The following is a 24161-nucleotide window of genomic DNA, read 5'->3' as shown; positions in this document are numbered from 1 at the left end:
ATTGTTTATTGCGAACCGAGCGTAGGTGTTCTGCAAAGCGGTCCCCGAGCCTCCGCTTGGTTTCCCTGATGTAGAGGAGGCCACACCGGGTACAGCGGATGCAGTATACCTCATTGGCAGATGTGCAGGTGAACATCTGCTTGATGTGGAAAGTCTTCTTGGGGCCTGGGATGGGGGTGAGGGAGGAGGTATGGGGGCAGGTGTAGCACTTCCTGCGGTTGCAGGGAAAAGTGCCGGGTGTGGTGGGGCTGGAGGGGAGTGTGGAGCGGACAAAGGAGTCACGGAGAGAGTGGTCCCTCCGGAAAGCAGATAAGGGTGGGGAGGGAAAGATGTCTTTGGTGGTGGGGTCGGATTGCAGATGGTGGAAGTGTCGGAGGATGATGCGTTGGATCCGGAAGTTGGTGGGGTGGTACGTGAGGACGAGGGGGATTCTTTTTTGGTTCTTATTGCGTGGACGGGGTGTGAGGGATGAATTGCGGGAGATGTGGGAGACACGGTTGACTCTCTCCCCTTCCTGGACCTCTCTGTCTCCATATCGGGCAACCACCTAGAAACCGATATTCATTTCAAATCCACCGACTCCCACAGCTACCTAGAATACTCCTCCTCCCACCCACCTTCCTGCAAAAATGCTATCCCCTATTCCCAACTCCTTCGCCTCCGCCGCATCTGCTCCCAGGATGAGGCATTCCACTCCCATACGTCTCAGTTGTCCTCGTTTTTCAAGGACCATAACTTCCCCCCATCAGTGGTCGAGAACGCCCTCAACCATGTCTCCCACATCTCCCGCAACTCATCCCTCACACCCCGTCCACGCAGTAAGAACCAAAAAAGAATCCCCCTCGTCCTCATGTACCACCCCACCAACCTCCGGATCCAACGCATCATCCTCCGACACTTCCGCCATCTGCAATCCGACCCCACCACCAAAGACATCTTTCCCTCCCCACCCTTATCTGCTTTCCGGAGGGACCACTCTCTCCGTGACTCCTTTGTCTGCTCCACACTCCCCTCCAGCCCCACCACACCCGGCACTTTTCCCTGCAACCGCAGGAAGTGCTACACCTGCCCCCATACCAGGCCCCAAGAAGACTTTCCACATCAAGCAGATGTTCACCTGCACATCTGCCAATGTGGTATACTGCACCCGCTGTACCCGTTGTGGCCTCCTCTACATCGGGGAAACCAAGCGGAGGCTCGGGGACCGCTTTGCAGAACACCTACGCTCGGTTCGCAATAAACAACTGCACCTCCTAGTCACGAACCATTTCAACTCCCCCTCCCATTCCTCAGACGACATGTCCATCCTGGGCCTCCTGCAGTGCCACAACGATGCCACCCAAAGGTTGCAGGAACAGCAACTCATATTCTGCTTGGGAACCCTGCAGCCCAATGGTATCAATGTGGATTTCACAAGCTTCAAAATCTCCCCTCCCCCTACCGCATCCCAAAACCAGTCCAGCTCGTCCCCGCCTCCCTAACCTATTCTTCCTCCCACCTATCCCCTCCTCCCATCTCAAGCCACACCCCCATCTCCTACCGACTAACCTCATCCCGCCCCCGTGACCTGTCCGTCCTCCCTGGACTGACCTATCCCCTCCCTAACTCCCTAACTCCCTACCTACACTCCCCTTTACTGGCTCCATCCCCACCTCGTTGACCTGTTTGTTTCCTCTCCACCTATCCTCTCCTATATCCATCTTCTATCCGCCTCCCCCTCTCTCCCTATTTATTTCGGAACCCCCTTCCCCTCCCCCTTTTCTGATGAAGGGTCTCGGCCCGAAACATCAGCCTTTCTGCTCCTATGATGCTGCTTGGCCTGTTGTGTTCATCCAGCCCTGCACCTTGTTGTCTCTCATTTTTAATGTGTTTTTTTTTTACGTTTGATGAGATTCAAGTCATTTAAAAGTAAAACAAGGAGTTTTCTTATGGTTTCACTGGTTTTGTAAATAACTGCGATGAGAGATGGCTACAAATTGGTCAGAGGTCAAATCCATGATCTTGAATTCTCCCGAAAAAGTGCCCTGGTCAGGACCTTGGGGTTACTTTCTTTATCCAATGTTACCTAGCAACAAAACACAAATAAGGCTCAGCTGGAAATGTGTGCTCAATTCCATGAAGGGTGATGTTCTTTCCTTACCTTACTTGTGGAATGTGGAATATGTGATTACTTAAGGATTCATAATAGATGAAAGAACGATAGAGTCATAGAGATGTACAACACGAAAACACACCCTTTGGTCCAATTCAGTCATGCTGACCAGATATCCTAAATTAATTTAGTCCCATATGCCAGCATTTGGCCCATATCCCTCTAAATGCTTCCTATTTATGAATCCATCTGGATGCCTCTTAAATGTTGTAATTGTCCCAGCCTCCACCACCTCCTCTCACAGCTCATGCATCACCCTCTGCATGAAAAAGTTGCCCATAGGTCCTTTTTAAATCTTTCCCTTCTCACTAAGAGTGACTGTTATGTAGGAATATATTTGCAAGGAAGAAAGACAGAGTTGTATCAGCAGAAATAGAAATTGTCATTTTAAAGGAGTGCACGTGTTTCAGTATTGTGTTGTGTAACACACGTGGTATTTTACCACAAGAAGAAAAAAATTGCTGGGAGACAGCAAGGCGAAACAAAGTGGATTGTGGAAAGATTAAAATTGTTCTAATTCTCCTCTTTTGCAAAGGAGGATTTTTTAAATAAACTGGACAGAAATTTTCAAAATAAGGAGGAGACAGATTAAATTTCAAATAAATCATCTACACTTGGGAAAACAATCAAAGTGAAGTTAATAAATCTGGTCATTCGTGAGTTGAAATAAGAGAGGGAATTAATATGAAAGCTGCTGAAATCACAAAAACACTACCTATTTACCAGCCATTTTTGAGAAAAGGATCTTGCCACCCACACTAGGTACCCAAAGAGTGATACTATATCCACAAAACACATTGTAAAGCAACTTAAGTTCAGTGGCTTAGTGGTAAGATCATTGGAGTGCTAATCCAGAAACACAGATAATGTTCTGGGGAACCCAAGTTCAAATCCCACCACAGCAAATGGTAGAATCTGAATTCAGTAAACATCTAGAATTAAGAGTCTAATGATGACCATGAAGTTAATTGTTGAGGAAAAATCCAATTGGTCCACTAATGTCCTTCAGGGACGGGAAACTGTCATCCTTACCTGGTCTGGCCTACATGTGAAACTCCAGACCCACCATTGACAGTGGGATGGGCAATAAATGCTAACTTAGCCAGCAACACCCTCCTCCTGTGAATAAAGAATGAATAAAAAAATGAAATAATCATAACCTCAGTTGGTATTGCTCAAATCATGCAAACAAAAACAAGAGTGGATGACTTGTTGGTCAATTGCTTTCTCTTGTTAATTCCATAAAGGCCAGTATCCTGTTGCCAAATCACCCTTTTTATCTACATGTGCAAAGTCCATGACACTGACCCAGCCAGCTCCTAGACTGAACAGAAGCTCTGACACTCCTGTTTATATCTGTCAGCCAGGGCTTCCTGATTGGACCAGATTAACAGCCCCAATCAAGAAACTCACATTCTATGAGGCCCACCAGGCTGACCTTGTTCCAACCACTACACCTTGTTTCCACCATTTTCTGTCGTTCTGTTTGCTATCCGATGATACCTCACCATAAAATGCATGTATGCACTTTGGGTATGGACAGGATCAGTCTTGGCTGTAACATGGCTTCTTGTTTTTATTAATAGCCTGGCAGTCGCAGCTATTCCAGAAGGCCTACCAATTGTTGTCACGGTAACATTAGCACTCGGTGTAATTAGAATGTCAAAGAAGAAAGTCATAATAAAGAAACTCCCTGTTGTAGAAACATTAGGTAAGTCATCAGAATGAGTTTATTTTCTCCAATTTTTTAAGTCACTCAGCTTAAACTTAATATCATGACTATTTTTCTCTGAATAACTCGATTTGTTTTACACCCAAATAAATCATCATTTGGAGGAACTATTAGGCACGATGCAGCAGAGGCAGTCAGTTTAAAAACAAATGCCTTTAATATATTTGCATTGCTCAAGAAAAATGTAAATTAAATTTCCACTTTTCTTGCAGTTTGATTTGTACAAACCTTCTCATACGTAAATGGCCAAGATAGAAATAGAATCCTGTCTTAATAAGTTAGCTTCTTAATCAATTCTTGAATATAATTTTTGGCAAAATGCAATTTAATTATTAGTTACACTTATTAAATTCTAGGTTGCTGTAACGTTATTTGTTCTGATAAGACTGGCACCCTAACAGCTAATGAAATGACTGTAACACGATTGGTTACATCAGATGGAATACATGCAGAGGTGAGCAATGTAGTATCTTGCATTCTCAACTTGATAAAGGTTTTTATCGTTCCTTCATCACAATTTATCCATGTACCAAATTTTGGAGGACAAATTAAAACAGCCCCTGTTAATGGGTGTAAGGGTCGCAGTGCATGATTAACTCACACTCATTCCTTTCAATGCAATTAATTTGAAACTGCTGTGCTGTCTGCTCATTGAAGCGATTGTAACCTGCAGTCAGTACTGCATTAACTTAAAGCAGCACTGCATTATTTAAAATCAGCCTGCAGTTCAGCAGGACAGAGGTGCATTGTGACTAGAATAAGTTCTGGAAATCATTGTAAAGGTGTGTTTGACCTGCAAACAGCCAGTCATGCATGCTCCAAGTTCCTTCAAGACCTTGAAACAGAATGGATAGAGGAGGAAATAGACTTTTTATTTACAGGGGATTCAGAAACCTTCAAACAAACACTGAAAAGGCAGTGGACCAGATAGCCATACCACTCACAGTTGCCATAATAGTCAACGGCACCACTTAATGCCAAGGGCTTGGATGAAGTACTAGAACAAGTTTAGTAGACTCACACGAGTGCTCAGGATCACTGATTACATCTTTAAATGCCATGCACTGCCAACTGCATCACCAGCCAAAAAGCTGTATGCAGAGCTTAGAGCCCATACATTTCAACTCCATTCCCTCACTGTGGACCCAACTATCATGTAGCATTTGATGGACAATATTTCAGCTTCAACTGCAGCTCAAGCAGAAGCTGTAGTGTCAGTGTGCTGTAATGGAATCTCAGACTGAAGGTATGCAAGCTGAATCTCTACCATTGTGGTTATAGATATCAAAGTCCAAAGTGGCTTGAGGGTGTCTTAGCAGTCTAGCAATGTGTCCTTCATTTACGTGACTAGGATTGGTGACGTGCTGCCTGAGAGGAATAGCATTAGTTCTTTAGAACATGAACCTGCTGTCTTCTTTCAGAATGAGCGAATTCTTCTATTCAACTTTTCAATTCCATCAGCACCCTTGCTGTTGTCTGGTCCAGACTGATACCTCCCATTCAAAATGGTTTAATCTGAAAATGAGCTTTCCAGTGTCAAAACTACTTGAGATCATCTTTCAAGGTCCCCCCATCATGGAAGTCTGCAGCCTTCCATCAGCCATGGTCTACTAATGGGGTAGCATTGATTAGGATCACTCCAGCAGGCACAGACACACAGGAGAGTCACTACTCAAAGCGTGATCAGCCAATTTTTGTCTGCAATCTTGGATCGTTTTAAAAAACATTTTTGGAATATTTGTTTTACAATAGCTTTGACCACAGTATTACATCCAAGAGATCTGTGATGGTCAGCTTGCAATGGAAGCTAATGTATGGGAACATTATCGCATGGAGAATTTGGGTTACATTCATTGGTGCCATGGTCAGATGAGCTGCTTGTTGAAGGCTAGTCAGAAAGAGAATTCATTGGCTCATTCTCAAGCTATCTAAAAGTATTCATTAGCTCTTATTGAAAGAGAGTTGGCTAGCAGACTGAAATATAACCATTTGAATAATGGCCAAATCTAATTTATTTGCATTTTGGACTTGTGAATTAAAATTGCATTTTTATTTGTTGCAGGTAACTGGTACAGGATATAATGGAAATGGCAATGTACACTTGTCGTCCAATGGAGAAATAGTAAAGGCATTCTCCAATCTATCTGTAGGAAAACTGGTTGAAGTGAGTTACTTTTTAGTTCATTCCCTGAATGTGGCTGTCACTGGTATTTATTGTCCACACCGAGTTGGCCTTCAAAAGGTGGTGGTGTTGGGTGTTCTTCTTGAACTGCTGCTATCCAAGTGAATTGAACACAATATTCCAAGTGTGGTCTAACCAGGGTTTTATAGAGCTGCAGCATAACCTCACGGCTCTTAAACTCAATTCCACTGCCAATGAAAGCCAACACACCATATGCCTTTTTTACAACCCTATTAACTTGAGTAGCAACTTTGAGGGATCTATGGATGTTGTCCCCTAGATCCCTCAGTTCCTCCACACTGCCAAGAATCCTGCCATTAACCCTGCATTCTGCATTCAAATTTGACCTTCCAAAATGAATCACTTCACACTTTTCTGGGTTGAATTCCGTCTGTCACTTCTTTGCCCAGCTCTGCATCCTGTCAATGTCCTGTTGCAATCTACATGCTGTCCACATCTCCACCAACCTTTGTGTCATCGGCAAACTTACTAACCCACCCTTCCACTTCCTCATCCAAGTCATTTATAAAGATCACAAGATATTACCACAATTTCTGCTTTGATATCAAGGACAGTCAATCTCCAGTCGCCTCTGACACTCAGCTCTTGTGACCATTTTTGGAGAGAGGCTGTAACAAGATCTCATGCCAAGTGGCACTGATGGAACCCAAACTGTGCATCAATGAGCAAATTATTAATGAGGACCACTTAATAGAGTTGTAGCCATGGAATTGAACAAGTTCGAAAATTAGTCAAGGATGGCCAAATGAAAATAAAGAGGGATAAACTGGAATGGAGGTAAACGAAACAGAAGTGTAGAAAATATATTAAAAGTGTGCAAAAAGAAATAGAGTAACAAAAGTAAACATGGGCCCTTTGGAGATTAGATGGGAAGAATTGTAATGGGTAAAAATCAAAATATTTTCTCTCTGTTTTCACAGTAGAAGATGCAAAATCATAGAATCCTTACAGTGCAGAAAGTGGCCATTCAGCCCATAGAGTCTGCACTGACCCCGCTGAAGAGCATGCCACACAGACCACCACCCCAGCCTATTCCCATGACCCCACATTTACTATGGCTAATCCTCATAATCTGCACATTCCTGGACACTACAGGGCAATTTAGTATGGGCAGGTAGATGGATAGGAAAGATTTAGAGGGATCTGTGTCAAACGCAGGGGAATGGAACTAGTTTGTTTAGGAAATCTGGTTGACATGCTCAAGTTGGGCCAAAGGGCCTATTTCCTTGCTGTATGACTCTATGACTGTGCAGCCAAACAACCTACAGACCCAAAATGACCCAAACAATGTGGAACTAAGGGTCTGATAAAAGTGAGGAATTTAATGTAACTAATATTAATAAAGAGCAATATTAAAAAAATCAATGACACTAAATCTTGATAAATCCATTAGAACTTCCTGAATATGTCCCTATCAAGATGGATAAAGGAGAACACAGTGGATTTTCAAAAGGTATTTGATAAGGTGCCAGACATAAAAGATATTACACCAGGTAAGGTTCCTGTGGTTAGGGATAATCCATTGTCATGGCTAGAGGAAAGAATAGGAACAGAAAGCAACAAAGTAAGAATTAATGGGTTAATTTGTTACTGGTGAGGTACTGCAAAGATTGCTGGTGGGGCCTCATGTTTAAAATTTGCTTACTCATAGGCTGGATGTTTATGCAATAATGCTGTCATCAGAGAAGACACGTTAATGGGACAACCAACAGAAGGTGCCTTAATTGCTCTTGCAATGAAGGTAATTACTGAAAAAATACATTTGGATATTTGAAGCAGATGGTAAATAGAGCATTAGCCACAAGTTAGTATTAAACTACAGCTAAATTATCTTAAAATGTTGAAAATGTCATGAGGAGAAGGCATCCAATTTATTTTTAAATTTCAGTTGCATGATGTGAATCTCACCTGAAGAGATGAATGTTTACAATACAACTTAATTATTCAATCACAGTCAGTGACATAAGAAATTGTCATGAATTACCTTTTTACCATTTTAGTGGAACTGAAATGAGGTGAAACACCCAAGCAATGTGCTCTTAAGAAGGAGGCCAGTGATGACAGCTCTTTAAGGTAGCAATGTGCTTCCATTCGCTAATAAGCTTGTGTTTTTGGACCCATATTGTTAAAGTTTCCACTGCATTGTGAAACCTGGCAAGTATAAGGAGGAGACATTGTTGTGTCTCAGCCAGGAAGTGCACCATACTACATGCGGCTCATTCCAGCTCTATCGCAACCTCTACCTTCCTCATTACACGTATTTCATTCCCCAGCTATATACTTGTGACACGGATTTTTTCACCTCTCTCAGACCACTAATTGGCTGACAGGATGGCAGGGAAATTTCCTGTTGAATAGGCTATCAAAGTATAGGAGCTTAATTTTTTTTATTCATTAATGGGATGAGGGCATTGCTGGCAAGGCAGCATTTATTGCCCATCCCTAATTGCCCAGAAGGCAGTTTAGAATCAACCACAATTCTGTGGGTCTGGAATCATATATAGGCCAGACCAGGTAAGGATGGCAGTTTCCTTTCCTAAAGGACATTAGTGAACCAGATGGGCTTTTCTGACAATCAGCAATGGAGTCGTGTTCATCATCAGATTCTTAATTCCAGATATTTTTATTGGATTCAAATTCCACCATCTGCTACGACAGGATTCGAATCAGGGTCCCCAGAGTGTTATCTGGGTCTCTGGATTAACAGTCCAGCAATAATACCACTAGGCTGTTGTCACCCCCTTAATTAGAAGATATAAGATAGTCATTTACCCATGAAGGACCACCTTAATAATCTTTTTTAATGTTATTGTGCAAGTATAGTTTTAACTCAAATATATATGTGATTCAGTACAAATAGGTCTGAAGGAAAAGTAAGAGGTGACTTGATTAAATTATTGAACAACCTTCTGCTTTAAAATCTAATGTCTCGCATTCTGAATTGAAGATGGACCTTGATCATGTTAAGCAGAGCTATACAAGGAAGAAAGAATATCCATTTAGCTCAGAACAGAAATGGATGGCTGTTAAATGTGTCTACAAGAGTCGGGTAGGGACTGTTTTGTTTGGGAACTTGAAAGATATTTTCTGCGGTTTGTCTCTGTCTCTAAGGCAGCACTAACTGTTTTTATGTGCCATTTAAAGGAAACTGAAGAAATTTACTTCATGAAGGGTGCGTATGAAGGAGTTATTCAGTACTGCAGCAATTATAGCAATGGTGGCATGCCTGTGCCCCTCACACCACAACAAAAGACAATATACGTCCAACAACAAGCAAAGCTAGGAGCAGAGGGTCTGCGTGGTATGATCTTGTGTTCTGTCTTAAATTTCATAAACAATTAATTGTCTTGTGAAAACGTGTGTGTATTTGATATCTTTTTAGCTCATTGTAATATATATAATGGTAAATGGATAACTATTGAATATTAATTGGTAACATAATAGTTGCACCAGATCATTTTGTCATAGAGGTGCCCTCCATTGTACAAAAGGTTAATATATGCCCCCACTGGGGTGTCCTTAAAGCAGGGCAGGGGTGGAGTGTATAAAATATGTTGTCCCGGTGAGCACATCTTGATAATGGGTAAAGGGGGTGGTAGGGGTGCCAAAATTGGCGACTGCCATCCATATGTGAGTGAACAAAGTGTCCATTGAGTTTGCAACTCATTCAGAGAGTGAGTTTGTTTGGCATTCATCAGAGCCCAGTATTATCCTGCCCATAACATAATACAGTAAGCATGAGCAGGGGTTGGGCAGCTTGTTTTGTTTTCAAGTGTTTTTAAAAGATCCGGCAAGAAGTGAGCTCTGAGGAAGGGGCAGGGCCACCACCTTCAAGGATTACCATTTGCAGATTGGGTTTAACTGCCTCACCTCCATCCCTGAATTCCTTTGTCCCTACCTGTAGTGCACCAACTCACCACACTCACCCTATTCCATCAGTAAAATTGCCCAATCCATCCCAGCCCAATATCCTTAATTTGCCTTGGTATGGGATCCTTCCTTCTAGTAGGCCAGCCTGCAGTTCCAGCTGTGCCTACTACTACATTCTGGCGCTGCTGGGACTGCAAACATGCTGACCAACCAGGTTATCTAGCACTTGGGAAGGGTGGGATTTCCTCCCACTGATAGAAGGAAGTGCACTGCCAATTTGTTAATACCAGTTGGGTTTGGTTGGTTGGTCTCCAATCACCTTTGTTATTTGGGGCAAGAGGGTGATTGTATGGAGAAATCATGAGTAGTCTGGCTACTATCCAACTATACACTATTATTAAATACAACCCATGTCATTAAATACAACCCTTTCCAAAATATGGGTCAACATCAAGGCACTGAATTATTGTTCTTTGGTCAGGCAGGGATAGGCAAAGGAAATCCTAGCTTCACAAACCACCTGGGTTTTCTACACTCTCCATTTACAGTCTGGAACGTGGATTGGGAATTTAGGCTGGGAAACCTGAGAGGAGTTGAGGTGAGCTGAGTGGAAAGTTACCCTAGGGCTCCAGCACTACATCCAAAATTTAAAATAACAGAATAAAATGTAAAACATTCTTACAGTCTTCGCCCTTCATACCTCCATCACTCTCCCTCACTCCCATGCCAACCTATTCCATTTAAGGCCTTCTAACCATACCCCATGATCCCTCATACCTCCATGTCAAGTACCACAAGTACCATTGCAACGAGAGAAAAAAAAGTCACATTATTTAACCGTGTCCATTACAGACTACACCGATTTGAGAAAAGCAATCTCTTCCTTAAAAGAGATTGAACAGTTCCACTGAGATTATGCATAATCTTCTCCAAAATTGACAGTTCTAAATGGCACCTGAACAACACCCCTCCCCAAATTATCCCTGACCCGAACCATAAGGAGTCCTGGAACCATAGCCATAGGGGTAGCTCAGCTCTCCAAAGGGATACCCTGGTAATCCAAAAAAAAAGAGAACAGGCCCGCTCTCACCTGCTGTAATCCCCACAGTCCGAGTTCCAGACTCCAGGGATTCCAAGGTCAAATCTGAGTGGAGGCTGCCCATCATTTAAATGGAAACTGCCTCCTTAAAATGTGCTTGCCCAAACTACGGACCACCCCATTTCCCGTCTCCAGGAAAATGGGAATGCCAAGTTTGGGGTGACTTTGGATTTCCAAAATATTCTGACATTTTGCCGCAAAGGAAAAACATTCTGTCATTGCAAAAGTCTGGTTCCAAGTCCTAGATTGTTCCAGTAAATTGAAGGTTTCAAAGGTAGCCTGCACGTGATCTCAATATCTATTGGCTCCAAATTCAAGTTGATTATATATAATACCTGTTCAATAAAGACAAAATTAGTTTCAATGAGGTTTTCTTTCTTTTTTTTTACTCAGTGCTCACACTAGCTGCTGGGTGTGAATTAGGTGCACTTACTTTCTTGGGATTGATTGGCATCATTGATCCACCAAGAACTGAAGTCAAGGGAGCAGTTCAAATGCTTCAAAGTTCAGGCATCGCTGTAAAGATGATCACTGGAGACTCTAAGGAGACGGCTATTTCTATAGGTGCTGTGAATTTTGGCATTCATTATTTTAAGCAATAATTTTTTTGTCTTTAGTTTATTTTGGGATCTAATTCCAGACAGAATCCTAAATGATTAACAATTTTCATGCCAAATTCTATTTATGTAATGATTCACCCAATTCTAGGTGGAAAAGATAATATTGTAGACAAGACGATTTTAAAGACAACGAGTCAATTCAAGGGATGTTTGTCTGTTGCTGTATCTGATGTTTTCTCTGGCCATTCATAGCACCAGCCTATAGTTTAGTATTGCAGCATGCCTGACAATATAGCATCTAACTTTAGGACACAGCTGATCATTGCAATCCCTGCACAAACACAAGTTCTATTGTGCATGGGAGCTTGAGAAAAAAATGTCAACCTGAAATCGATTGTCTACTTTTTAAAATTGAGAAGAAAAATATGAAGGACTGATTATGCTGTAGATTAGTTACTGAGATTATGCATAATCTTCCCCAAAATTGACAGTTCTAAATAGCTGTGCATGAAAACAACATCTGTCAAATTTGAACATTACAAGGCCAGAAATTGGATTTCACTGTAACCCCAATTGTGTTTGCCACACCAGCTATCAAAGGTCGATGCCAGCAGTAGAGCCTTACAATTTATGCTTAATCATACTTTGCTTATTAATATATGAAATCAGTTTTGTAGTTACTAAATAATCTAGTGTTCCGCGCATATCTATATCAGTATTTTTTGTCTGTAATCTGAAAAGACCAATAAATGATTAAAAACTGGCATTAAGAAAAATTAATCAGACAAGGCAATATAGGCAGCTGCTTGGGTTATTCAAAATGTAATTTAATGCTACGATGGGGAGTTTCAGATTTTGAGACAGAAGCTTTTGTGGAGTGAATGACATTCTATAGTCCTTGGCTCATGTTCTGGTAACTTATGAATCTATTCCATTCCTGGGCCTTTTGTAATGAATGACCCATTGGACATACTTTCAATAGTAATAAATAACAATCATATTGCTGTCTGATTTTTATTCCTAACATGAGTAGCAGCAATGACAAGGGTATGTGAGCGCACTGATCTACTGGCTTCTATTTCTCTATTGGGACACCTGCTATTGGGAATATGTCACTGTATGTGACTTTGTGTTTCATTGTTTTATTTCCATTGAGTGGGTGTGTTTGTATTCTTAGAACACAATTAAAAGGCTATTCTTAGGTAATCAATTACAAACAAAAAAATTTTTGTTAACAATTTCAAATAAAATGATCTAAGGTACAAAGCATAAATAGGTTGTATGGTAGTAAGTAATCTTTTTCAAATGTATATGTACATTCAGGAAAAAGCATAGACCTTTATACTGATGATATGGAGGTTATGTCAGGGGAGCAGCTGGACCAAGTAAAAGATGAGGATCTTTCTCTCATGGTAATGAAGGTATGACTCCAATCCAGTTATTCAAAGCACACATTAAATTTCGCATGTGTATATGAACTGAAAGACACTTTCCAAATGTGTATTTATAAGTTCCTCTTTAATATATTTATTCAACCACCTGAAAGTTGTATATTTTTGAATGTTTAACATAAAAATGTAGCTATTTAGAGATATTGCAGTCATGTCTTTATTATATTTTTAAAATTAGAATAGCAAATGCTCCACAGAGCAGCGTTTTAATGTAACAAGGTATCCATATAATGATTGTACACTTTCTCCCTCTTCTCTCCTGTTTCTCAACCCCCAACCCCCAAACCCCACAACCCCACAACCACCACCCCACCGCCCCACTGATCAGGTGGCCTTATTCTTCAGAACAAGTCCAAAGCACAAGCAGAAAATAGTTAAGGTATTAATTTTTTTTCAAACTTGCACAATAAATTGGTAATGTATTAATCCCTTCTGGTTTGGTGTTATCCATATATTTACTACATTTGTGTAAAGATGATGTAATTGTAAATGGAAGTTGTTTTAGATGCCTGACAGCTAATTTAAGCAGTAATAAATTTAGTTTAAATGTTATATTAACTACAAACTGTACAGTTATATACTTCCTTTAATTGTTGATGCCTAGGCACTTCAGAGCAACAGTGCAGTGGTGGGAATGACTGGAGATGGTGTGAATGATGCTGTTGCTCTCAAATCTGCTGATATTGGAATTGCCATGAAAGGAACAGGGACTGATGTCAGTAAAGAAGCAGCAGGCATGATTCTGGTGGATGATAACTTTTCATCTATTTTGTGAGTAACTTCAATTGATGCCATTTAAGAATTTGTTCTTTAGACAGTAAGTTACCTATAATACATTACAAAAGCTGACTTAGAACAAAGTACGAAGAACAATACAGCACAGAAACAGGCCCTTTGGCCCTCCATTCCTACGCCGGCACATTTTGCCCTTCCGTACTAAAACTGTCTTCACTTACAGGATCCGTATCCCCCTATTTCTATCCTATTTATGTACTTGTCCAGGTGCTTCTTGAACGCTGCTATTGTGTTTGCTTCCACCACCTCCTCTGGCAGCGTGTTCCAGGTACTCACCACCCTTTGTGTGAAAAACTTGCCATTCACATCTCTTTTAAACTTCTCCCTTGCACCTTGAAACTATGTCCCCTAGCATTTAACACCCCCACCCTGGGGAAAAAGCCTCATACCTTCCATTCTATCCACGCCATTCATGATCTTATAAACTGCTATTCGGTCGTCCCTCAACTTCCTGCATTCCAGTGAAAACAAACACAGTCTATCCAACAATTCTTCATAGCCAAAATCCTCCACACCAGGCAACATCCTGGTAGACCTTTTCTGTACCCTCTCCAAAGCATCCACATCCTTTTGGTAGTGTGGTAACCAGAACTGTATGCAATATTTCAAGTGTGACCTAACTAAAGTTCTATAAACCCGCAGCATAACTTGTCTGTCCTTATACTCCATGTCCCTTCCAATGAAGGCAAGCATGCCATAGGCCTGTTTTACTACCTTATCTACCTACACTACCACCTTCAGTGATCTGTGGACCTGCACACCCAGATTCCTCAGCATATCAATACTCCTAAGGGTTCTGGCATTCTCTGTATAATTTCCACCTGTACTTGACCTTCCAAAATTCATTGTTTAACATGAACAGTTCACATCTGGACTTACTTATGGGTACTTTATTTAATGTAAGTGTACAAGAAAAACTACTTACAATTTTGGTAAAGTTAAAATTGCACAATCTTTGAACCAGATTCTGCTGTAATGGTTGTACAGTCAATTAGCTTGTGATGTACACTGCCCACAGTCACATATGAACACTGGCCACTAGGATGTAGTGCAGGATCTTATGGGGGACAAGATGAGCTGTGGCGAGATTGGTGGCAGAATCAAATGAAAAGTTGGGAGAGGCCTATCTTGGGGAGGAGAGCATCTCGCTGCATCTTTTATGTTTTTAACAAGTGGTGAGGTGAGGTCCTTGACTGGCCAACAGTAAGTTGCCAATTAAGGGTGATTATTGCTTGTTAAATGCCTTGTTAATGGCACCACTTGCCTTATTAATATTCAGCCTCTGATCTTACCAAACATGCCAACAAGCTAGAGGTCGAGATAACCTAGTGTGGAAATCAGACAAGGTACCTGGCAATGTCAGCTTGTCATTTGGCTTACAAGCAGAAATTGAAACATGAGGACTCAGTACAGAAAGTAGTACAGTGCTGGTCTGAGGCAGCGGAAGAGCTTCGACAGGACTGCCTAGAATGGGCATATTTAGAACATATTTAAGAACTCAGCAGCCAACCTAGATGAGTATGGCACTACCGTTACAGACTTCATTAGCAAGTGTGTAGAAGACTGTGTGCCAAAGAAGTCAATGCCATTGTTCCCCAACTGGAAACCCATGGATGAAGCGGGAGATCCATTGCCTACTGAAGTCCAGGTGTATTACGTTCAAGTCAGACGACCCTGACCTTTACAGGAAATCCAGATATCACCTCTATGAGGTCATTAGAGATGTCAAGAGGCAATACCAGACTAAGCTAGAAACCCAAACTAACCACATGGACATCCGCGGTTTGTGGCAAGGCCTACATGCCATAATGGGCAACAAAGTGAAGCAGATCAGAATAGTGGACAAAAATGCATTCCTGCCTGATGTGCCCAATGCACTTTTATGCTCAGTTCGAACAAATGGTCAGTGCAACGGTGTCGCCTGTCCCGATAGCCCCTGCTACACTTGTTCCCTCCGTCACCACTGCAGATCAGCCTTTTTGAGAATGAACCCACAGAAATGACTGGCCCAGATGGAGTCCCCGGCCATGCATTCAGACCCTGTGCTTACCAACTGATAGGGGTATTTAACATCTTTAACCTCTCTCTACTACAATCTGAAGTCCCATTTGCTTCAGGAAGCCCACCATCATTCCAGTATCAAAGAAAACACTTGCAGTTTGCCTCAATGACTACTGCCCTGTAGCTCTGATCTCCATAATTATGAAGTGCTTCAAGAGGTTAGTCATGGCTCATAGCAATTCTAGCCTCCCAGCCTGCCTTGATCCCTTGCAATTCACCTACCATCACAACAGGTCCATGGCAGACACCATCTCCCTGGCCCTACACTCATCCCTGGAACATCTGGTAAGCAAGGATACCTCTGTCAGGCTCCTACTCATTGACTACAGCTCTGCCTTCAATACTAACTTCATCCAAACTAGTCTCCAAACTCAGAGACTTAGGTATCTCCTCTGCCCTCTGCAACTGGATCCTCTACTTCCTGACCCATGGACTGCAATCTGTAAGAATAGGCGACAACACCTTCTCAATGACAATCCTCAAAACTTGCACCTGCAAGTCTGTGTACTCAGTGCCTTACAATACTCCCTGTACACTCATGACTGTGTGGCCAAATTTTGTCCTAACTCCATCTGTAAGTTTGCTGATGACACCCCCATTGTAGGTTGGATCTCAAACAACGATGAGACAGAATACAGGAAAGAGATAGAATGCTTGGTGTAAAAATAACAATCTGTCCCTCAACATCAGCAAAACGAAAGAACTGGTCATTGACTTCAGGAAGCAAGGTAGAGGGCACAGCCCTATCTACATCCATGGAGCTGAAGAGGTGATGGCTGAGAGTGTCGAGTTCCTCAGAGTGACCATCACCAACGATCTGTCCTGGTTGACCCACATTGATGTCATGGTCAAGAAAACACTTCCTCAGGAAGCTAAGGAAATTCAGCATGTCTATAAAGATTCTTATCAATTTTTATAGATGCACCATAGAAAGCATTCTACCTGGATGCATCACAGCTTGGTATGGCAACTGCTCTGCTCAGGACTGTAAGAAACTATAGAAGGTTGTGAACACAGCACAGTCCATCACACAAGCCAACCTTTCATCCATTGACTCCATCTATACTTCTCATTGCCTCGGTAAGGTAGCCGACATCAGCAAAGACCCCTCCCACTTTAGTTATAATCTCTTCCAACCTCTCCCGTCGGGCAGACGGAAGCTTAAATACATGTACCAACAGATTCAACAGCTTAATAAAAACCGAAAGAACTGTGGATGCTGTAAATCAGGAACAAAAACAGAAGTTGCTGGAAAAGCTCAGCAGGTCTGGTAGCATCTGTGAAGAAAAAATCAGAGTTAACGTTTCGGGTCCGGTGACCCTTCCTCAGAACCGTTCAGAGGAAGGGTCACCAGGAAGGGCCACCAGACTGGAAATGTTAATTCTGATTTTTTTCTTCACACATGCTGCCAGACCTGCTGAGCTTTTCCAGCAACTTCTGTTTTTGTTCAAGTACCGCTTGTTCCCCGCTGTTATTAGACTTCTGATTGGACCTCTCAAATTTCAAGTTTAATGTTCATCTCACTCTAAATGCGCCTTCTCTGCAACCGTAACATTGTATTCCTTGCCCTGTTCTATCACCCAAATGCACTTTGTATGGTATGATCTGCCTGTACTGCAGACAAAACAAAACTTTTCACTGCACCTAGGTATATGTGACAGTAATAAAATAAACCAGATCATTTGCTCTGAAGGACTTCCATGTTGGACACCGGGTAGCAATGTCTCAGGGCGCACTCCATGGGAACCGGCAACACGCACATACCCCATGTCTACAGACTTTGGAGTCTGATATGTGCCAGCCTCTTTGAACTGTCATGGCACTTTGCTGATCCACCTTCAGTGCTCATCTGCACTTCAACACTGCTCATAAGCTGCACTAACAACTATCATTGTAATGCTGCTGCCAGGACACTGTGCTGTCAGGGAAAAGCAGCCAACTCATGGACTGGACCAGGATGTATCTCCACACTCTTCATTTGCTGTCAACACTCATTCACTCTGAACCTAGCTGGATGCTCACAGTATCCCTGCCTTACGTTTTTCAGCTTTGCACCATCAATGAGAGCTACCAGATTCTTACCACTTCTTTCCTGCCTTGTCAATTAGCACAGACTCCAAAGCAAGGAAGCTTGTCACAGTTATAGGCTTCAGTTAAGTCAAGGGGGATAGCTTTCGATCAAGGCATTCTGGCCCCAGTGATACAAGGGCAGCCTCCAATACCAGTCCAGGAGCTTGGGCACAGTCAGCCTGCCTTTGGGGCATTCAGAGTTGAGCTGTTTTCCATGGAAGGGATTGGGAACTGAATGTCAGGTAGCCTGTCACCTGTCTTGACTCTTTCTGCCCTAGTATGGGCCATTTTCCTCCTGGAATAAGAGAAAAGCAGGTAAGAAGAGAGATGAGAGATGGTGGCATTGCTGTTACTTTTGGTGCAGGTGGGGAGGTGTCCCTAACGAATGAAAAGGCATCTCAGAGGGCATACAATGTTAACAACGTCAGGGGCTTGGGGTGGGTGAGAACAAGCCAGGGAGGATGCTGCAGGCAATTATGATAGCCGTAGAGCATGAGCCTTGATGGGAGATGGGTAACAGTAGCAGAGATAGAGTGAGTGCGAGGCATCCAAGAAGAGATAGTGGCATTCACACTGGTGGAGCGGAGAAGGTCATTGACCCTCTTTCTACTCTGCTGGGTGTTCCTCGAAATGGCTGAGATGGGCGGCAATCACAGGCCAAACTGACATAGTCTGGTGTCATGGCCACCTCTGCTGGTTCCACGGTAAGAGAGAGTCCCACCTCTGCCGTCCAGCAGGACCTCCAAGTCCTCGCCGACAAGAGACAGTGCCAACCCCGCTCTATCTGCCATCTCCAGGGCAAGTGTCAGGGATGTTGCAGGGCACTTATGGGCTGCTTGCCCAGTTACACAACGTTCTTCTAAAGATGACATAGCAACAAAGGTGCCAGTTAATTTCAGGATGTCCTGGCAATGGTGAGTTATTCCAGGAACAGCGCCTGGTAAGATGGGGCTGGGAACAGATGTGAAAGACACCCAGGAGCGGGGTAGGTAGGTAAAGAGGCAAGTTCGGCTAGATATGGCAAGAGAACACACTAAGTCTTGCAGTGAAAATTCTTCCAAAAATTTCAACAAAACTTGCACTTAGCCAAAAAACATTAGGAAGTTTAATACAATAATAATAATATAAGAGAGTTTCTACCATATTTCATAGAACTGTATTCAACCATGTGTCTCTGTCTTGAAGAAGGATAAATGAGAAAAATGCAAGCAGAAGAAAAAAAAATTGAAATTTGCATAATTTAATGATTTCCATGAAGTTAAATTACCTGCCATGTCATTATTTTGCAGATGTGCAATGGAGGAAGGCAAAGGAATTTTTTTCAACATTAAAAATTTTGTGCGCTTTCAGCTGAGTACGTAAGTATAAATTTAGTTACTTGTGTCAAGAATTCTAATTGTCACTAAAGATTACAGATCAGTCAGGTGAATATATATAAATATGTAAATTGTTGTATTTATCTTCATTCTTTTTAAACATGCAGAAGTATTTCAGCATTGAGCTTGATTGCTCTTTCTATTATATTTAACCTACCAAATCCATTAAATGCAATGCAGATTCTGTGGATCAACATCATTATGGATGGACCCCCTGCTCAAAGGTATCAACTCAATGTTAATTATTTAATTGTAACCATTAAGCTCATGCTGTGTTCTTGTCACATTGTTCAGTTGGGGCTATGATTTTAACCAGAATCTTATTGTTACTTGATATAAATTTGAATGGTGAATTATGCTAATTTACTTCCATTTACAAGCGTGTTTTTTCCATTTGCATTTTGTACCATTTAGTCTAATTTTAGTTGTATCCTTGTTTACATTAAAATAGGATGGTGCATCCTTTCTGTCAATAGCAGGATTGCGTGCATGTGTTATACATACTTGAATCATGATGTGTGGTGGTTTCTTTTTGCTTTGTTTTTGTTCTGGCAATTGTACCTGTTCTCTGTTTTTATTACTTTTTAGTGAAGTACTCAAAATCCTGTTTACCTTCAGGTCTTAATATCTTCATTAAAACAACTTAGCATCTTCTCATTTTGTTTGATAATGATCTATGAGATACCTTACCCCAATATGTAGTGTGAATTATTTACACTATGGCATTGTTCAAAGCAGTTTTCACTTTGTTGAGACATTAAAGTATAAATAAGAAGCTGGATAAAGTATAAATAAAAAGCTGGAACCCAATATTAGGGGTAGGTGATGGCCCAGTGGTACTTTCTCCAGACTATTAATCCAGAAACCCAGCTGATGTTCTGGAGACCCAGGTTCGAATCCCACCATGGCTGACAGTGGAATTGGAATTCAAAAAAACTCTGGAATTAAGAATCTACTGATCACCATGAGATCATGCCAATTGTCAGGAAAAGCCCATCTGGTTCACTAATCCCCTTCAGGGGAGGAAATCTGCTGCTCTCACGTGGTCTGGCCTATATGTGACTCCAGACCCACAGCAATGTGGTTGACTGTCAATTGCCCTCTGAAATGGTCTAGCAAGCCACTCAGTTGTAGAAGTCGCTACAAAGCCTCAAAGAAATGAAACTGGATGATCACCTGGCTTCGACCTAGGCACCGGAAAAGACAACGGCAGAAACAGCCCTGCAAAGTCCTCCTCACTAACATCTGGGAGTTAGCGCCAAAATTGGGAGAGCTGTCTCACAGACTAGTCAAGCAACAGCCTGACATAGTCATACTCACAGAATCACAGAAACTTACAAACAATGCCCCAGACACCACCGTCACCATCCCTGGATATGTCCTGTCCCACCAGCAGGACAGACCCAGCAGAGGGGACGGCACAGTGGTATACGGGTGGGAGGGAGTTGCTCTAGGAGTCCTCAACATTGAAGTCTCATGGCTTCAGGTTAAACATGGACAAGGAAACCTCCTGCTGATTACCACATACTGTCCTCCCTCAGCTAATGAATCCGTACTCCTCCATGTTGAACAACACTTGGAGGAAGCACTCAGGATGGCAAGGGCACAAAATGTACTCTGGGTGGGGGATTTCAATGTCCACCACCAAGAGTGGCTCAGCAGCAGTACTACAGATTGGGCTGGCCTTATCCGAAAGGACATAGCTGCTAGACTGGGTTTGCAGCAGGTGGTGAGGGAACCAACAACAGGGTAAAACATACTTGACCTCATCCTTACTAATCTGCCAGCTGCAGCTGCATCTGTCCATGACAGTATCAGTAAGAGTGACCATCGCACGGCCCTTGTGGAGACGAAGTCCTGCCTTCACATTGAGAGCAACCTCCATCATGTTGTGTGGCACCATCACCAGGCTAAATGGGACAGACTTCGTACAGATCTAGCAACTCAAGACTGGGCATTCAGGAGGCACTGTGGGCCATCAACAGCAGCAGAATTGTACTCCAGCACAATCTGTAACCTCATGGCCCAGCATATCCCCCACTCAACCATTACAATCAAGCCAGGGGATCAACCCTGGTTCAATGGAGAGTGCAGGAGGCCATGCCAGGAGCAGCACCAGGCATACCTGTAAATGAGGTACCAACCTGGTGAAGCCACCAAACAGGATTACTCTCATGCCAAACAGCGAAAGCAGCAAGTGATAGACAGAGCTAAGTGATTCCACAACCAAAGGATCAGATCTAAGCTCTGCAGTCCTACCACATCCAGTCTCAAATGGTGGTGGACAATTAAACAACTCACTGGAGGAGGAGACTCCACAAATATCCCCATCCTCAATGATGGAAGAGTCCAGCACATCAGTGCAAAAGTTAAGGCTGAAGCTTTCACAGCAATCTTCAGCCAGAAGTGCCGAGTGTATGATCCATCTGGGCCTCCTCCAGTGGTCCCCAGCATTACAGATACCAGTCTTCAGCCAATTCGATTCACTCCACGTGATATTAAGAAACGGTTGGAGACACTGGACACTGCAAAGGCTATGGGCCCTGACAGTATCCTGGCAATAGTACTGAAGACTTGTGCTCCGGAACTTGCCGCTCCCCTAGCCAAGCTGTTCCAGTACAATTACAACACTGGTATCTACCCGGCAATGTGGAAAATTGCCCCAAGTATGTCTTGTACATAAAAAGCAGGACAAATCCAACTTGGCAAATTACCGCCCCATCAGCTACTCTCAATCATCGGTAAAGTGATGGAAGGTATCATCAACAGTGCTATCAAGCAGCACCTGCTCAGACATAACCTCTCAGCGACGCCCAGTTTGGGTTCCACCAGGGTCACTCAGCTCCTGATCTCATTACAGCCTTGGTTCAAACATGGACAAAAGAGCTGAATTCCAGAGGTGAGGTGAGAGTGGCAGCCCTTGATATCAAGGCTACATTCGACCGAGTGTGGCATCTACAAAGTGTAGTGTTAGGTGTTAAACTGTGCTGCAAAGTACTTCACTTTCACACTCTGCTCAGCAACTTACCGTGGTGACATATTCATCATGTTTTCCTTGACTGGTTGATTGATTTTCTTAACAATTTCTGATACCCCACACTTCCTCACCTGAAAGCAGCTGTTCCTTTGGGGTACATTGGTTGATATGAGGCAATGAAACACATGAGTCTTTATGGTGAATGGTGTCAGAGGCACTTTGAAAAAAAGAGCATGATAGTTGGGCAACTACCACTCTCGCCAGATGTACTTGTGCACACACAGATTGACACATACATCTAACATGGGTCACCAGACACCATTTGCACATAAATTGTTGACCTTTCCTCGCCTTTACGCAAGTACTGAGGCTCCATTGAGTTAACTGAAACCTTCCTCTGCCTTCCTGATCAGAATGATTGTATTATGCTGGATGTTGAGATTACAGATACATTTTAGAGATGACTTTTCCCTCTGGCCTTGGAAAACAGAAATCAGGAGTGTTTCTGGCTCTGAAAACACACCTCAAGGGGAACAGTTCTCAGTGGGATGTTCATGGGATCGCACCTTTATATTGACCTGGAGACAAATTCAGTTCAGGGTGGTGAGTAGGCTGTAGGCTGGAGGACTAATCAGGCTGGAGGGGAAGATAAATAACAGAGAGGCCACACCACAGCTTTAGTGTCTGGAAACCAAAAGGCAGTGGCTGACCATGACGTAGTCTAAGAGAAACGCACAGTTTTCCGGTTTGGAAACTGGTGGGGGTACTGGTTCCTCAAGGGAGTTCAGTCTGAGTCAGGTTTGTGATACTGCCAGGGGCTTGACTGTACAGGATGGGAGGAAGAAGAATGGATGAGCAGTAGTGATAGGGGATTCATTAGTTAGGAGAACAGTCACAGGTTTGTGTGATTGTACATGTGACTCCAGGATGGAATGTCACCTAAATAAAAGCAAAATACCGTGGATGCTGGAAAACTGAAATACAAACAGAAAGTGCTGGAGAAACTCATCAGGTCTGGCACTATCGTGGAGAGAGAAACAAAGTTAACGTTTCAATTCCAGTATGACTCTTCTTCAAAACAAAAAAGGGGTTAGAAAATGTATCAGAGAAAGTAGGAACTGCAGATGCTGGAGAATCTGAGATAACAAGGTGTAGGAGCAGGAAGGCTGACGTTTTGGGTCTAGGCTCTACACCTTGTTATCTCAGGGGTTAGAAAATGTTAGTTTTCTTATGCTGTAGACACAGGAGGGAGAAGGACCAATTGGAGGGTGCCCACTCAAAATTGGTGTCAATGAAGATGTAAAAAGGAGAATTTGTATGTGCGTGTGTGTAAGTGTGTATGCGTATGTGTGTGAGAATGTGTGTGCATGCGTGTTGAGGTTGTGGAATTTAATATTGAGTCCTAGAGGCTATTCAGTGCCTAAGCAGATATGAAGTGTTATTCCTCCAGAAAGCCATCCTCATTTGGAACTATATCACTGTACTTTCAGTGTTGTTGGGTCAAAATCCTGGAACTCCCTTCCGAACAGTATTGGGGGTCTGCCTACAGCACATAAACTGTGGGGCTTCAAGAAAGCAGCTCAGCTCAGCACCACTTTCTCAAGGGCAACTAGGGATGGATAACAAACTGCTGTCCAAGCCAGCAATGCATATGTCCCACGAGTGAATAAAAATAAAGCTCTTGTATCTGAAGCATCAGAGCACATTTTTGTTTCATTTCTCTAGCTGTTATCACAGTTCTAGACATATTCAGAATGCAGTATGATTCCGATAAATGAATTCGTAATTCTCTCATAAGTTTAAATACTTTCAGCT

The 24161-nt window shown here is 42.7% G+C and overlaps 1 protein-coding gene across 1 annotated transcript in view; it reads left to right on the top strand.

Annotated features, from left to right (window-relative positions):
• The window catches only part of LOC109926973 (calcium-transporting ATPase type 2C member 2), a 61609-nt gene that overhangs the window by 23254 nt on the left and 14194 nt on the right, over positions 1 to 24161 (top strand). Inside the window, exons 6-17 of the mRNA XM_048605960.1 lie at positions 3739 to 3863; positions 4241 to 4338; positions 5947 to 6048; positions 7739 to 7828; positions 9035 to 9136; positions 9232 to 9388; positions 11450 to 11620; positions 12940 to 13037; positions 13396 to 13446; positions 13672 to 13838; positions 19283 to 19351; positions 19477 to 19593. Coding sequence (XP_048461917.1) covers positions 3739 to 3863; positions 4241 to 4338; positions 5947 to 6048; positions 7739 to 7828; positions 9035 to 9136; positions 9232 to 9388; positions 11450 to 11620; positions 12940 to 13037; positions 13396 to 13446; positions 13672 to 13838; positions 19283 to 19351; positions 19477 to 19593 — 1347 coding nt within the window. The remainder of the gene's footprint in view (positions 1 to 3738; positions 3864 to 4240; positions 4339 to 5946; positions 6049 to 7738; positions 7829 to 9034; positions 9137 to 9231; positions 9389 to 11449; positions 11621 to 12939; positions 13038 to 13395; positions 13447 to 13671; positions 13839 to 19282; positions 19352 to 19476; positions 19594 to 24161) is intronic.

Source organism: Rhincodon typus, chromosome 15, assembly GCF_021869965.1.
Source record: "Rhincodon typus isolate 14 chromosome 15, sRhiTyp1.1, whole genome shotgun sequence".
Classification (NCBI taxonomy): Eukaryota; Metazoa; Chordata; class Chondrichthyes; order Orectolobiformes; family Rhincodontidae; genus Rhincodon; species Rhincodon typus.
Note: the sequence above shows the minus strand (reverse complement) of the source record. Positions and strands in the feature narration are given on the sequence as shown.